The sequence below is a fragment of the Archocentrus centrarchus genome, assembly GCF_007364275.1.
Source record: "Archocentrus centrarchus isolate MPI-CPG fArcCen1 chromosome 18 unlocalized genomic scaffold, fArcCen1 scaffold_23_ctg1, whole genome shotgun sequence".
NCBI classification, from domain to species: domain Eukaryota; kingdom Metazoa; phylum Chordata; class Actinopteri; order Cichliformes; family Cichlidae; genus Archocentrus; species Archocentrus centrarchus.
The window spans coordinates 6380435-6398156 of record NW_022060145.1 but is presented as its reverse complement, the minus strand read 5'-3'; the positions used below and the strand labels follow the sequence as shown (position 1 = coordinate 6398156).

Genomic DNA, 17722 nt, shown 5'->3' with positions numbered 1-17722 from the left:
CATGCAGATTTTTGCATTTGTGCATCCAAAGCACAAGTATGTGTGGGCTGTCTCATCTCCTCTTAGACTAGAGCCCCACAGTGCTCGCCATATCAAACACCTGAACCAATTAGGCTACATTTGCTAAAAATAAATAAATAAATAATTTGAAAAACACGCACACACACACACACACACCCTAAAGCCAAATACAGTAATGTCATAAGCAGTCATGCAAAACTTACGCTTTAAGAGAAGTTTATCTGGATGCAGGAAATGATGAACTGGAGGGAGACCAAGACCAAAAAGTCAGAGTTATGGATTATAGAACTAGAAAGGTTATATTCCAACACTTCCTGCCAACATCTCTAGGCTAAAAAAGAAACTTTCATGTCTAAATTTTGAACTGTCAGTCTGTGCTAAAAAGTCAGGAAATAAATCAGCAACAACTGAGAAAAAAAAAAAATTGATTGAAGCTTTCTACCGTGGCAACCAACCGCCAAATCGTCCTGAGAACATTTTAACACAGCGTTGTCCAAACTGTGAAGGTATAGTAGGTAGTCTGCATGTGAGATGGAATGCATTAATCATTGAGAGATGGCCCCTGGATGAGCTTTCAGGATGTCCTGGGGGGTGGAGAGGATGGGGGTGGGGGGGGGCAAGGTCTGAAGGAGGTAGTTCATTGCTATATGACAGCTTTTGGAGGCAGGGGCTGGGACCTTTTCAGAGACATGATGCACATGCATGTCTCAAAGGCAAAGGGAGCTGGAAAAGAGCACTCAGAGATGGAGAAAAAAAAATGTGACTGAAATTGCTTGGCTAGCACAATTCAAGGCCAAAATCTATTTAATCACAGAATAAAGACAGTTAAAAAAAAAAAAAAAAAGTATTCCTGCATACAACTGCCCCACCGCTTCACTTGGTCACCCACAGACGCTATGTGTTGTCAGGTAAATGTATTGTGTGTCATAAATGCCTCTCATCCAGTGCTGTAACTCTTCCCCAAAAAAATGAATATACGTCTCACACATGCTTAGTGTGCCATAAAAATCTAGCCAAGAATGCTGCAGTGCACCAAGCAACTAACTAAACAAACAAAGTAAATACGCCTGATAATGCCGACGATAACATCCCAGGCAAAATGAAAGGATGAAGGTCAGTAATTGGGAGAAGGTGGGGAGGAAGAAGCATGGTGTGGTTTGTTTTTCTCCTGGCAGGGGTCCATCTGGGCGCGTGCAGCAGGCTCTGGGGCGGTGTAGGAGCACGTCTGTGCAGAGGTTAAGAAAAGCAATTAATCGGCAGCAGAGATAATCAAAGGAACCTCCCCCTCCAGACACCTTGGTGGGGGAGCAGGAGAGAGAGGAGAGAAACGGAGAGACAGACAGAGAGGAAGATGGGAAAATACTTGTTTACAGGCACTGCTGGTGTGATCAAAAGCGCAGGGGTTCAGCTCTGCCACCGGGGCCCTCCGTTTCAGGTGGAATTGATAACACTTCAGATGTACAATTCAATGTTTGTGAGAGTACTTTTACCTCCCGGTGAGAAGGCAAGGATTTTTCACAGTCTAAGCTGCATTTCCTTTCATCTCAGATTTCGCAAGGTATCAACAGATTGTCAATGGTGAGGAAGACATTTTCCCACACATAATCAAAGAATGTAGTCTGGTGCGCCTGCACTCCCCCCGCTACGACATCGATTCAGACAGCACAGCGCAAAGAAGGCTACAAAACAAGATTAATATCACTGGAAACTAATATTGTGATTACATTAATTTAGCTGTGAACCTCACAGAGACTAGAAGAGCATAAAAGTTGGGTTTTTTTTGGTGTTTTTTTTTTTTTTTTTGCAGCTAACCAATTAACTGTACATATTCTGCAATGGTATAGTTAAAAGGCTTCTCCTGCTGCAAATAATTAGATATTCTGCATGACAGATTTTATAGTTCCACGAGGAATCAAAGCTTGTTGCTCCCTCTGGTGGTTCACGTTTCTCTTTGGAAATAAGTGTAGCCTAGGGTAGATTTATGCCTCATAAATAACAACTAAAGCTGGTCTAGCATGTCTTCACTACTTTATGCACCAACCTTACTGTTACATCTTTAAAAAAAAAAGAAAGAAAAATGACCACAGAGCCACAGCTACTGATAACAAGATATTGCACAATGAAGTGCCATGAAGTTGCTGTTTAAGTAATTTAACACATCTCTGCTAAATCTAGCTTGACGAAACTCCATTGTCCATCCCTAACTAGCAACATTAAGCAGTCAAAAATCACTCAATTTGAAAGCTATACACATTTTGCTTCTTTTACATTTATGTACCTATTACATAAAACACAGTCATCTGGATCTATACCTATTTAAACCTTAAAATACACAAACACTGTAACCAACACCAAAATGTACCCTATGATCAGTTCATAGTATGTATACATCTTGCAACAGAGGCTCTGGCAGACGGTTAGCAGGTCAGCAGTGAGTAAGTGGTGGCACTTTCACAAAATCTTGATTAGATAATTATCCATCCATATCTTGGCAATATGTTGCAAGGGAACAACGCGCTTCTCATTACACTGCTGACAGGCCCTGCATCTGTGGGTTGCTATCAAAAGCAAGGTGTTCAGCAGGCACACACTTGTTGATTAAAAAAAATCAGATGTGCCAATGTGAAAATTAGATATACTCCTTCGGGGGTGGTTGTGAGAGGTGGTAGGTACACAGAGCATATCATGGACTGAAAGCATCACAAACAATAAGTGAGTTCCTGGAATCTGGAACGGGTAATAAGGCTATTTAAAATATTTACCTTCAGTTCCCTGCTTTCAGCCATTTTCATTCTATTTGGAATAAGCACTCTACCTCATATTGTTGTCAGTGACGCATTGCACTATTAAAGGGACAAGAGGTCTCCACTGATCAGCGCTGGGAAGTAAATAAGCACAAGCACTTGAGTACAATTTTGTGGTACTTGTACACTAATATTTCCATTCTACAATGTTTTAGCATTCTAGTTTACTGCCTTAATTTAACAGGCATAATAAATAGCTCCTTTTCAGGTTCAGATGTAAACACAAAACATAAGTGCAGCTTAGAAAACATAAGAATTAGTATTATGTAGACACAAATAAAATATTTGAGTCGAGCCTGATCGATACTGGATTTTTAAGGGTGATGATGCTAACTATAGATTGACCCTGCATTTGGCTATAGTCAGTGTCACCACTGGTAGTATGAGGTGATACCTGGGCCCTAAAGAGGTTACACAGGTAGTCCAACTCCTCCAGGATGGCCAGAAGGTTTGTTGTGTCTCCCAGCACAGTCTCAAGGGCATGGAGGAGATTCCAGGAGACAGGCAGTTACTCTAGGAGAGCTGGACAGGGCCGTAGAAGGTCTTTAACCCATCAGCAGGACCGGTATCTGCTGTTTTGTGCACAGCGGAACAGGATGAGAACTCCCAAAGCTACAAAATGACCCCCAGCGGTGTGAATGTTTCTGACCAAACAACCAGAAACAGACTTCATGAGGGTGGCCTGAGGGTCCAACATCCTCTAGTGGGCCCCTGTGCTCACTGCTCGGCATGGTGGAGCTCGACTGGCTTTCACCATAGAATACCAGAATTGACAGGTCCACCACTGGTGCCCTGCACCACTGTGCATGAAAATGATGATGAAAGAATTGATACCTTTGGAAGATGAGAACATGTGACAGATGTGAAAGTCTGTTACCTTTACTTAAGGAAATTATCTATACACTTCTGCTACCACTGTCACCCAAATAAATGTGGCTGTTATCCCCATCAAGGTAGCTTCCTTGTGCAAGCACATAGTGCGCTTTTTTTTTTAAACCACAGGATTTAAGAGATCACATCACCACATAATAAAGGTCTGAGATATCTCAGAGGAGAACAAATGAGGAGAAAAACATCTGCACTTTGACAGTATACCAGTTTTTAGCCATGCCAACACAATCACTGCTCCCTGCCTGCCCTATTCACTGTATCTGGCTCCCTGCAACCTCCTCCTCTCCACTTTTTTTCAAACACAGTGACAAAAAAAAGCACAAATTCAATCCTGCAAGTCATCAGAACAGACTTTCCAGGGAGCATGATGTAGTACAAGAACTGGAAGCAGTACATCACAGTAAAAAGAGGCTAGCTTCACCAGTTTTCACTTGTAATGGGTGCAGTCATGAACATTTTGACCACATCTCTCTCATATATATATATATATATATATATATATATATATATATATATATATATATATATATATATATATAGTATCACAGCTATGGGTCACCTCAACAAATTGCTTTGTGGACTATAGTGTGAACAGAAGATTTCACCACACAAACCACCGAGTGCCTCATTTGCACAGACAGCTACAGTCACTAGCTTAATAATGAGGGGATCCCACACTGGCTTAAAAGAAAAAGAAAAAAAACACATTGTGGCTCATGTCGTGTGCAACCAAGGCATGAGTAGGACTGTTACCCACAATTTTAATTTATCATCTGATTAATAAAACACTGACAATTAGTGAAAGATATTTGATTTACAATGCTATAAAAACAGAAGAGCTGGAACTGGAGAATCACTTGAGCTTTGTTTAAAAAAAAAAAATAAATTATAAATTGATTGATACCAAACAGCTGCAAATTACTATTCTGTCAACTGCCTAATAATAATAATGAGTTTATTTGAACTCTGAATGAGAACCTTTATTAACACAAGTGCCACACAGGTATCCTGACAGCTTCCAATTAAATTATTTTACATGCCTACAAACACTAAAAATATTCTAAGTTCTACCTTTTCCCCTGCCAAACGTGGAGTACAATACTGTAAATAAGAACACATTCTCACTTTCTGCTGAGTCTGTGATCTCTCAAAAAAAACTCCCCAAGTACAACCCTGTTAAAAAGTTTTTATTCCTTCCTTGCTATAAAGTGTTCCTGCACCAAAACACACTGAAGCTACTGACTCATTACACAGAAAAAGAAGTGACTCGCATGGATGAAATACTGTACATAAGCACGCACATAAAGGAGGTTTCATTTAACCAAGCCACTGAGTGAGTAGTAACGGAACATGAGCCTCACTATGATGAAACATGCTGCAGGCAGAAGCAGACACATAAAAAAAAAAAATAAACGCATTAGTTCTTACTGCTTCTGAGCACACGCTGTGTTACCTACAGCTTTTTTGAAACGTTTTGAGTGATAGACTTCACCCTTTTGAGCTGGACTGCCAAGTGCTGGCACGCTTTTTGTCGAGACAAACTGAATACATTGCTTTTGAAGAGCGACAGAGCCTGGGAAGGGACTGGAGACTGGAACTCCAAAAAGACATGCACAAAATGTGTGATGAAACTTTCAGCACCACGGACAGCAGCTCTCAAGAAGCCTGAATGAGAGCATACATATGAGTGAGTGAGTTTGGGGGAAGGGGGTGCAATGGAGTTAAGGGAGAAGCAATAAGTTCATTTGATAATTAAGCGAAGACAGCATATTCCCCACCGCTTGAGTTTCAGCTATCCCCATGTCTGCTCTTTTAAAAGTGGAAGCACTCACCCCAAAGTACGCGCACGCACAAACACACTCACACACACACACACACACACACACACACACACACACACACACACACACACACACACACACTCCTGCGGCAAGACCCAGCTTTTCCACAGTTTTTCCCCGTCTCTGTGTCTTAGGCTGAATAATGCAGGGCCTTTACCCAGCGCTCAAGCATGAGTGGATAATCTGGCCACAAGGACAGGCTGTGTCAACATTTCCCTTTACTGCCTTATTTATTTATTTACCCACCCGCCCTAGGACTTTGGGAGGGCGAGAGAGGATATATGTGCATGGCTAACAACGTGGTGGCTGAGCAGATGACCTGCTTCCAGAAGGATACGTATTAAAGATTTTTGAGGGGAACTGTGCAGACTGGATCCAGCTGAATTTGGGAAATTACATGCAAGCATTTAAGGAAGACCAATTTATGTTTACTATTCATATAAGAATAGGAATGTAGGGCTGCCTAAAACTATAATCAGTCATTCTCATTGTGGATTAACCCATCAGTTACGTTGTCTGTTAATCCAGTATCAGCCAGTCTGAAAAGAGAAATATGCTCATTACATTTCTTAAAACCAGTGGCTCTGATATGTAATACACATTCACCTAACAAGCAAGAGATCGCTGGTTTGATCCCAGGAGACACAAGTCCCTTGGCGGTTGCATTAGGCTGGGCATCCAGCATAAAAACCTGCCAAATCAAATATGTGGTGCTACCAGCTGTGGCAACCCCTTATGACCAACTGAGCAGCTGAAAGTAGCTTCAAAGCAAGAATGTTGCCAATACTGACACTAATTTTTAGGGATCAAAAAAATTCTCATCAATATATCTACCAATAATTTTTATCCATATATACACATATTTACACACAGTATTTCAGATCAATTAAAAACAAAAAATTGCTGGAGATATTGTTTAACTAATAAGCAATATATTTTCCAAAGTCACTACTTGAACCATCGCCGATTCATCTTCGATGACACCCTTTCTGAATTACCCCAGCATCCTTTTCTGTATTATAGTGGCTCCGCTGTGTAGTGGTTAACACATTTGCCGAGCAGACGCACTAGGAGTACGAGTGTACTCATAGTTTTGGTCCTAAGCCTGGATAAACGGGAGGGTTGTGTCAGGAAGCGCAGCTGGAGTTAAATCTGTACCACTGTGGCAGCCCCTTGGGAAATAAAGAAGCAGCCAAAAGTACCTACAACATCTTTTTATGAACTGTGTTCTGCAAAAAAAAAAAAAAAAATTTTTTTTTAAAGTTTATATATGAAACAATATATACGTCAGTGACAGGCCAATATTTGCCAATCAGATCTGCGCACTGATATATTGGTTAGGCTGTAGAAAACAAGACTGCATTCATCTGAATTTAAATTTCTCCTATTTTCAGACCAATAGTCCAAACCCTGAAGATGTTCAATTTGAAGTGATATTTAAACGTAAAAAGCAGCAAATCCTCACATTTGATAAGCCAGACTGAGTAACAGTGTTTGCAAGATGAACTGATTATAAAAATCATGAAAATTAATTTTCTGCTGATCGGCTTATCAACCCACAGACTAATTGTTTCAGCAGCTGCAAGAAAAAGAAAAAAAAAAGACACCCAGGTAATGAACTATAGCACATAAAAACTTTTTTCCCTATAAATACAGTCCTGCTTTCCACTGAACTACCTTCAGTCAGCAGTCTGCATTCAACCACAACAAAGTAAAGTTCTAAACTTTCAACCTACTGCGTACAAGTTGCACCCAGAAGATTCATGCAAATGCAGCACAAATCTACAACTCTAAGTCAATTCTTCACTGTGGATTTCAGTGTCTTAAATTTGTAAATGCGCCTGCACTCAACTGATGTGCCGAAATCCACTTTGCAGCTGAGGCTTAATTGTCACACATTTAAAATGCCATTCACAATGACTTTGCAATTCTGAGTCATGTTTGGGGTGGCTTTTGTTTCCTGTGCCTAAATAACTGTTACAATATGACTCTTAGCCCAGCCAATCAGGAGCTCGGGGCTTTAAGAGCCTAATCCTCTTTAATTTGTGATTACTTGTAATTCAAAATGGTAGCCCACTAAACCACAGGAGATTGATTGTTTAAGTGTCCTCCTCTGCTGTACTGCAACCTGGATACTGGTAACAGAAAAATAAATTGCCCGCATATATATCCTGAGCTCTCACGGTGGCATTGAAGTAAATTACCATAAAAATCACTGTACAAATATTTTGGCATCAATCATTGAGCATAAACTGCTAAATAGCTGGGAGCCCTCTTAGGATTCACAGAGAAATGATTTCATTGGCATTCTTGTGGCAGATGACTTTAGCCGCACGCATTCCTCCCTCAAATTAGAAATGTGAGAATTATGAGGGATTTCATATAGCACGATAAGTGTGTTTTAAAAAGCAAAACTGATTGAGCTTGAGGGAAGCGGGAGGATGAATTAGGTAATTATCTCCAAACAGACACCAGTGCTGCTCTGCTGTGTGAGAACAGGCCCGACACTCCAGGATCTAAGCGCTCAGCATCAGCACCACTCACTTCAATCTGAGCCTGCAGTACCTGATTTCAAGACCCCACATGGCAACCCGCGGGTATCAGGAACACAGGTGTATTTATTAAGCAGCCGCTGTCTTATGATTTCTGTTTGAAAAGCTTCACTCGCAACACTAAAAAGATGTTGTCTCAGTTACTTCAAAGGGATGCTGGTGCGTGTTTTCCTCTGATTTATTGATAACATTCCTGGCATAAGATTTATTTTGTCTCCTAAGTTCACTCATTATTGATTTTAAGGGCGGGATGTTTGAGTAATAGTGAGCTGGGGAAGTTCAGGGAAGTATTTTGGTGACCCTGCTGGTGACCCTGCTGGTAACCCCCCCCCAATAAACAAATAAAAAAATCAAGTTTGTGAAGTTGCACCTGCTCTCACCTCACGTGCTGACTCAACCGTTAAAAACATCCCTTCTAAGTTACAGCTTGAGCGAATAACGAAGTCCCCTTCGACAACACTTTTTTTAAAAAAAATTTCAAATCACAGGAGGTAGAAACAGTGCAGTGAGACCGTGGTGTCACAGAGAGGGACCCCGTCCTACCTGCTCGTAGCACGTCTCCCAGGTGAGGTTCACGAGGCAGGAGGAGAACAGCTCGTCTTCGGTCCTGCCATAACCGTCCATGGTGTGCCAGCCGTGTCTGGTGAAGGAGTCAGCAAACGGAGATTTTTGTTCAAGTCTTCCCTCGACGAGTGTTTCTTCCCCCCTCTCTCTCTCTCTGTGTGTGTGTTTCTCTGTCTCTGTCCCGCTCGCTTCTCCGTCCGGTGCCGTGGCTGCTATCAAACGACCAGCGGCGGCGGCGCGTGCTGGCTGCTGCTGCTGCTGCTGTTACCTAGGTCACGTGGCCGTCGGCTCCCAAAAACAGAGTGGGATGCGTTGGAGCGCGAGACCTCCCAGGAGCGGGGTGCGCGCGGACCGCCTTCAGGTGTCAGGGTCAACAGTACCGCCGACGCACGCCGTAAGAAATACTTTGATTTCAGCGGAGCCTCTCTCCGCTGGGTGCTACTGTGGGGTTATTGTGGCTCTCTTCACTCAGCACATTTTTTTTGTTTGCTTGTTTTGTTTTGTTTTTAGTTAATTAACCCAGAGACATAAGATAAAGTGACATGGACACGGTTAAGATGCTGGTAGGGAGGGAAAAATAAACAAAACATCTTTAAAAAGTTTCTCAGAGTTTACAGAACAGTTTTTGTCCTTGTGAACACTGAACATGTCTGCCAAGTAGCTGGACTTTCTCGGGTATCAGCTGTACAGGGGCTTTTCCAGGACTTTTACAAAGGGGGTGCCAAGAATAAGGCAAGGGGGAGGGTGGGGGCGCCATTTGTTCTTGATTGAAAATAAACACAATGCAGGAACTTGTCCAGATCACAAAATACTTTGCACTTTCAATCCATTTTCACTCCTGTGTTGTATTGTTGGACTAGCTTTTACACCACGTTTGCATTCACCCATTCACACAAGCACTGTTTTTATTCCATATCAAAGTGCTTTTATCTAGCATCCACACACATTCATACTCTGATGGGTGCACTGGAGAGCAACTTGGGGTTCAGTATCTTGCCCGAGGATACTTCGGCATTCAGACTGGAGCAGCCAGGAATTGAAGCACCAACCTTCCGATTAGTAGATGACCTGGTCATCTAGTGAGGTTGCCTCACCAGGAATAGCTGCACGTTGGCCAGACTGGAGCCTTTAGCGGGCCGCATGTTTGATTAAATCCGCCTGTTTCAGCTACAGTTCGGTTAAACTGAGCTGTCCCCTGAGCTTGTCTGAATTTGTTCCTTCATTTACCAGTTTATACTCTCACACTGACATATTTGGACAATTGTAAATCATTAGGAAACACATGTGCTCCCACCAAAGTGCTTTCTTTAAAATGGATTAATTTTGGTAACTTTGTAGCACATTTTAGGATGTCTAGTCTGGCAAGGGTAACATGAAGTTCAGTTAAATTTTAATTAATGTGTTTCCTTCCCAAAATTAGAAAGACATAAATTTTTCCATAACTGTAGCATAACCCAGTTTACCACTTTAACTTCGAAGGATCATCTCCCCCAAACCTGATATACTTTAAATGCATCCAAAATTAGCAGATTGCTTTGCATAAACTGAATGGGTAATGGTTTAGGCAGTGTATCAAAGAAACTTATACCAATCATTGTCAGCCCTTTGCTTAATTTAAAACAGACTCAGATATGTCAAAAGGTGCGTGATGGCCTGCGGGTAATGATGGATGAGTTTGGTACTTAGAATTGGCCTAGATTTATCTGTCCTGATGGTCTTTATTTGGGATTTATCTTGACTCAGGATTTGCCATGTCAAAAAAAAGTTTGCAGCAAAAAACACAGCTTACATAATTCTGTCCAAAATATGGATTCAAACTGTTGTGTTTATTTTTTTTTCCTTTGCAAGACAGAGTGTTCTTACTAATGCTAAAATGTAAAAGACATGCAAACATTCAAACCCACGGTGCACCCACACAAGCGTTTGAGTGTACCGTGCGTCTTCTCAGGTCTGTGTGGGCCCGTGTACTGAGCTAGACTGACATCTCTCTCGCTCTCCTCCTAGTTTTGTTGTACCTGTTAGTACAGGCAGCTTCCACTTTTACCATTTGTCCTGTTTATTCACAGAAACTGCTGACAGATAATTCCCATTTCCCAGCATAGCTTGGCCTAGCTTCAGCCTTGGTAGAGGTTTAATCGTTCAGAATAAGCCAAAACAACTGCAGAGGTAAAATGGGCCTTGCTGAAGTTCTTGCTGAAGTTTTCTGTCAACTCTTGAAACGCCTCTGTACGCCGCATTCTTCTCAAGGTACTTCCCATCATTTGACAGGAACAAAATACAAAATGTAACGCAGCACATGGCACCAGATGAACTTGTAACCACAGGTGATTTCATTTATTCCCAGATCATGTGCTACTGATGTAGATAACACTGATCAGTGTTACGACAGACACAGCATTCAAGGAGTCCTGAATCAAAAACATGGGAGGATTGCACAACAGCAAAGATGGCAGTAGAAATGTAACTTCCAGGGAAAATAAATACATTTTGGGAGAAAGCACTTTTTTTTTTTCATACATTTTTCTATGTCCTAGTTCATTTCCGTCCATGCTTCAAGATAACTGCCCATACAAGTGCCCAGAGGACACAAGCGACTGAGCTGGCAAGTGTTTACTGAGGTCAGAGATCAAGGGAGCTTAGGGCATTTCTCTACAATCGAAGGTCTTTGTGTAACCAGAGAAGTCGCCCCTGCTGGTCATTTGTAGGACTGCAGATACAGGGCACTTTCTGTGTTCCCGTCACTTTTTGGAGGGGTATACAATGAAGCTGAGTTACCTTGCTGGACAAAACCTATAACCACAGCTGCAGATAAGGGGTGTCGCCACAGTCCATCTCTGTCCACCTGGCCTTTCTGCTTCAGGCTCACATAAAAAAAAAAAAAAAAAAAGGGCATTTCACGCATCATGTGACTTTTCTTCCACACAAAATGATCCCTACTGCACCCTCATTATCAGATGATGATGATGATGATGATAAAATGGTGATAAAAATCTATAGAGATCATAAACGATATAACAGTAAAATGCAAGACTGTTGCAAATAAGACAAGAGATTAATGCTGCAGAAAGTCATTAATCTTTGGATTTAGCACACAGCAATAAAATAAACATTTTAACTGAAGTTAATATATTTAACGCTCAGTGTGCTCTTGATGCTGCTTCTTATTTCTAACATGACGGCTACACGTTACAGCTCTGAAACTTTAAACTTGGTGCATTTAAGCATTAAAGGTTATGGTCCCATAGCCTAATAAAACAGACATAGAAACTGCTTTAGTCTGTTGCCAGATCAAGATGAAATTAATTTGATTGATTCAGTGCTGGCAGTTGTAGCAGCAGATTAGATATAATGTATAAAATGGTGAATTTTATGCATGGCCAACTAAATGCACACAAATTCCAGTGACAAACAAACACACAGTTTGCTCATTCCAGGGTTTTAGTAAAGTACGACTTAACGGATTCCCTCGGCAGAGAATCTCCATTACTTAAACCATGCTGTAAATAAAATAATTAGTGAAAATGTAGCAGCACCAGCCGATTTTAAACCGATGCTAACACATAGCACGTGCTCCAGACCAGGTTATGCATTCAGCATAAGTTACCGAGTCAAGTTGGCTGCTGCTGGCTTGATGACCGTCACCGTGTTAGCACAGATGTGCAGAGCGAGGCGCTGCTCAGTGTAAAAAATTATCTTTGAAATGACCAAGCTGACAAAAGTGACTCACCAAAAACATTTCAAGAATCGAAAACATATATTTTTTAATGCATTTAAGTTTTTTAAATCTGATGATGTAAATGAATACTAAGTAATAACTGAAAATATCTAAGTTAACTGTTTGAGCACTTGAATTGGCTTGTATCAAAAGGTACATGCAATTAATCCAAATATTTAATAGTTCATCAACTTAAAAAGAAAACTAGACATGTCAATACTCACATTTGCAAATCAAAACCTTACTGTTAATCTGTTTCAGCTGCTTTGGTGTTGATTAGATTAACAAGAGGTGCACTAGAGGAGCAATAATGAGACAACCCCCTAAAACAGGAATAGTTTTACAGGTGGAGGACACTGATGTTTTTCCTTCATCTTTCCTGACTGCTTTTTCACTAGTTTTGCATTTGGCTATAGGGTCAGTGTCACTACTGGACCCTACAGAGGTTACACAGGTAGTCCAACTCCTCCAGGATGGCACATCAATATGTGTCGTTGCCAGAAGGTTTGCTGTGTCTCCCAGCACAGTCTCAAGAGCATGGAGGAGATTCCAGGAGACAGGGAGTTACTCTAGGAGAGCCTGACAGGGTCATAGAAAATCCTTGATCCATCAGCAGGACCAGTATCTGCTTTTTTTGTACAAGAAGAAACAGGATGAGCACTGCCAGAGCTACAAAATGACCTCCAGCAGGTCACTGGTGTGAATGTCTCTGACCAAACAATCAGAAACAGACTTCATGAGGGTGGCCTGAAGGCCCAACATCCTCTAGTGGGCCCTTTGCTCACTGCCCAGCACCAAAGAGTCCAATTGGTGTTTGCCATAGAATGCCAGAATTGGCAGGTCCACCACTGGTGCCCTGTGCTTTTCACACTAGAAAGCAGGTTCACCCTGAGCACATGTGTCAGACATGAAAGATTCCAGAGAAGCTGTGGAGAACGTTATGCTGCCTGTAACAACATTCAGCATGGCCGGTTTAGTGGTGGGTCAGTGACTGTCTGTGGAGGCATATCCATGGAGAGATACACAGACCTCTACAGGCTAGGCAACAGCACTCTGACTGCCATTAGGTATCCGTTGTCAGACCCTATACTGGTTCAGTGGGTCCTGGGTTCCCCCTGGTGCACAACAATGCCAGACTTATGTGGTGAGAGTATGCAGGCAGATGAAGGAATTGATACCATTGACTGGCTCTCACACTCACCTGACCTAAATCCAACAGAACACCTCTGAAACATTGTTTCGGTTCATCCAGCACCAGCCAGGTTGAACCTCAGACCATACAAACGACCAAGTACCCTTTCGAGTTGCTGCAATGAAATTGTGGCAAAATGGGCTAGCCTGACGCATCATGTTTTCACTTTGATTTTTCAGGGTGTCTTTGAATTCAGCCCTTTGTAGGTTGATCATTTTCATTTCCATCAAATGGTGTGCCATCCTTTCTTTCCTAACACTTTACCCAGTCCATATCAGTACACTGTAGATATCAACCTGATTTTTTTTTTTCCCACTGAGATCTGATGTGTTTTCAACATGTTCCTTTAATTTTTTTTTTTTTGGAGTAGCATATTTCATGTTCCTTTGAAAATCCTGCTGGGTTGAATCCCAGCTCCTGAGTCTCCATGGGGCCACAAACTACATCTGCAGTGTGCAACGAGAGGGCAGTAAGTGTTCCTTTACGTAAACCTGCTAAACAACTAGAGGCACATCACTTGACATTCATGACTAAGATTACTGTAGGTGGATCAACTACAAGTAAACACCAAAATCAGTGCGGGTTCTTCCAGATTTTAAAATGTTTTAAATAACTTTTTTTGCAACATTTCAATCTTCAAAACCCTGTTCGGCATGTATTCTTAAATGTGCGTTATCATTTTTTAAGTCACAGATAGAGGCCTAAGTTTGAATCAAGCCCATCTAATTAAAGTTAAATTACAGCTTCAGAGTAAAACTCCTAACTGCACATCAAACCATCAGAATAATTGTACAGCGTTGTGGGAAAACAAGCCCTTTGCAACACTGTACCACAGAATTGTTACCAACATGTATCCATGCTGAACACAGACAATCTCTCATTTTGCCCCCAACAAGGCTCATTTGAAGAGCTGTCTTTTAGCACACCACTTATTGTGATATGAGACCCATGCAGTCAGACAGGCCTTTTTGAGCGTCAGTCTTCTTCGCCGGCCTCCTCGTTTGATCAAGATGCGCGAGCTGCACCCTTTTGATGTGTGGTCAATTGGCACAGTGTTGTATATTCTCTTTCCTATGCAGAAATTGTCAAGAATTCACTGCAGCAGAGAGTGGGAGAGAGACAGAGAATGTTTCCTACAGTGACTGGCCGTAACCCAGCCTTCACTTTTCATCTAGCTCATTCTCATGAGGCTTGCTGGCAGTGTCAGTATTGTATATTATGATAAAACACATTACATTCCACTGTTTGAAAAATAATCCTTAAAATAAAGGGTTTGGCAAGATTTTGATCTTTCTGTGACACTTGCACTGACTCTGTTCCCCCCATTTTAATAAAATGCGTTATTTTTCAGGTGTGTGTGTGTGTGTCTGTCTCAGGCTCTGATCTGGAAGCTAAGAAAAGGAATGATGCAAGCAAAACGAACAGCAGTTTGTTCTTTTTCCTTATCTGTCACCATCAACCATAATCTGTCCTGTGCCGTAGATTAATTTAAAGATTACCGAGCCCTATACATTCACACAGTGCGGGCGGAGTGCCGCAACACAAGAGACATCACAAATAGTACCCGGCTTCTCTCTGAATGTGAGGCACAGCTCGGTATGTTCCTATACTTGCGCCTCCACCCTCTGTGTTCTTTCAACTTGTTTCTTCGTCTTGCCCAGTGACACATGAAAGCTTTTCACTGAATCAAATCAACAGCCTGCGATAATTCAGTGTGACAATGTAACAATTGTGTTCGTGTGATCTTATGTGGGGATACTTCTATCATTCACACATATCTCACGGAGGCTGCGGCAGCGAAATTGGGTGAAAGTTTAGGACGGCTATGAGCGTTGTCGGGAAATAAATTAGGTCAGATCAAATATTTGCCCCCCCCCCCTCTGCCCACAGGTTTACATTTCTGCACAGGTGCCTTCAGTGGTTGCATGATTCGTTTGAAACTGGCAGGCCATTTTAAACATGCAGTCTACATGCCACATCTCTCCTACATAACCAATCTATCAAGCCCTAACCCAGCGGTACGTGCATATACTCCCCATATCACAGCGAAGGCTGGAAAGCAACTGTCATAGATGGCGTGATTGAATTGTTCCCTTGCTCTGTCACCAGAGGGGCTATTACTTCAAATTAGCATACAAATTCAAACCAGGACAGATGGATTTGTCACATTGCGGTCACCATCTTCCTGGAAGATTGGCTGTGCTTGTGCTGTGCGATGGAGATAAGACACCTGTCTCGGTGCTGGTGGGGGAAGGACCGGCGTGGGATGGGAGGACTGGGTGGGCGGATGGATTTCCTGAAACGCTGAGGTGTTCTGCAATAAACTTCCCTACCCACGGACTCAAATGATGATGAGGCACCATCCAGGACTCTGTGGGTGGTAGGAGATTGAGCTGTAGCAAGCTGGTGATTCACACTGTTTGGAAACACAGTGCACAATACCTGTCTGGAATTTGTTTGCAGTTGCTACTTCTGGTGAGTTACTGTCAAAAAGCCACATAAATGACCCCCCCCCCCCCCCAACATCAGCACAAAGTGTACGGATGGATGTGTAACAGCTGTGGGATTAAATATACGGTCGATCCTTGCGTGGCGCTCTGCAACTCCTTCACTCGAACTTTTAATAGCTAAACAAAAGGTAAATTACATTCCAATTCGGTCAAGGTTTCATTGTTACAAGTATTCATATGTATGAACATCTAGCTCCATACAGACATGAAAATAAGACCACATGCTCTCCTTGTGTAGCCTCACATCAGACACTAGCAAAATACAACTTGGAGACATAATGATTTTCATTTGTAATTATGGCAGGGTGAATCAATGGGAAGTATTGAGCATGAAAAACTGTTCTTACCCCAGGATCAATTCCATATAATTTCCAGATCAGCTCAAACTAATGGGTTTTCTATTGGCTTCACTTCGGAGAAAGACTAATCTCTCTGGCTCTGTTTTGTGGTTTCTGTGGATGTTCCCAAGCAAAAGGCCATCCACTTAAAAACTCGTCTCCCAAAAGTCCAAAAATATTGAAGCACGCATGCTAATTTCCTGACTTAGCATATTACACAATCTGCAGGCTTAATTTAAAACTCCCTTAGTAGCAGGTCTAGTATCTCTGCCTGCCTACATCCAGACACTACAGAGATTGTGAAAATGCTTACTGGTTCATTTTTTGCCTCTATCTTTAGTTCAGGCTTAAGTATATTTCCTTACAACTGATGTAAAGTTGAGATGCAGAAGAGACAAAAGCAAGGTTATGATGATACAGTCGACAGTCCACCTGCAGGAAAAGACAGTTAAATGAACTGCATTTGCACTGTAATTGTGGTTATCTTTGCACCTTGACTCGTCCTGATAATTTTTTTAATCAAGCAAACCTGTATGATGCCTTCATGCCCACAATGTAACCTCAGTGCCCTTCAGGTTATTCTTATCCAATCAGCAGCTTCTGTTTCCAAAAAATTAAACCAGTATACAAACGGTAAAAACTGCAGTTCAATGAATGGCCACTTAAGTCTGGCTGCAAAAGTGAGCAAATCCCCACAGATGCCCACATTAAATATCCAACTTTACAGCAGGAACACCCTGAACAATAAAAGAGTTTTGGTTCTAGAGTTAATTTACTCTTTTGTGATGAAGTACAGGTGTTGGATTTCTTCTTAATAACACTTATTTGAAGTGTATTAAGGCTTAAAATTATGTATTAATAGTGAGAGCCAGGTGCGTGCCAACACGAACAGCTGGAGCCAGTAGCTGCCTGCTGGGATTCAACCTCAACTACTTTGAGTCACTGAACTGGACCTCTCGATCGTTACTTTTGGAGCATTTTGATGGTATCCTGTAATAAACAGTTTGGCTTCTTGTGCAGTTAATTGTATCAAAATCCCATCTAAGAAGTATGTGCTACAGTTTTGGTCAGTGAAATACTAGTATTATACTGATATGTTAATTCAGGACCATCCCACAGCAGCATCAACCTGCCATTTCCCCCCATACGTCCAGACCTATCTGAAGCTGACCTAAGTAAGCTACTTTTGGCTACTCTCTTATTCATCATAGCATGCTTGATTTGACAGAGTTTTACACCAGATGCCCTTCGTGACACAACCCCCCAAGGGATTTGTGTCTCCTCCTGGGAGTAA

At 41.8% G+C, this 17722-nt stretch overlaps 1 protein-coding gene across 3 annotated transcripts in view; it reads right to left on the bottom strand.

The window, feature by feature from the left end:
* ppargc1a (peroxisome proliferator-activated receptor gamma, coactivator 1 alpha) overlaps positions 1-8954 on the bottom strand; it is a 316689-nt gene extending 307735 nt beyond the window's left edge. For all 3 annotated transcript variants that reach the window (XM_030722814.1, XM_030722816.1, XM_030722817.1), the window contains exon 1: positions 8653-8954. In XM_030722814.1, coding sequence (XP_030578674.1) covers positions 8653-8733 — 81 coding nt within the window. In that variant the 5' untranslated portion in view covers positions 8734-8954. The remainder of the gene's footprint in view (positions 1-8652) is intronic.
* Between the last annotated feature and the right edge of the window lie 8768 nt (positions 8955-17722).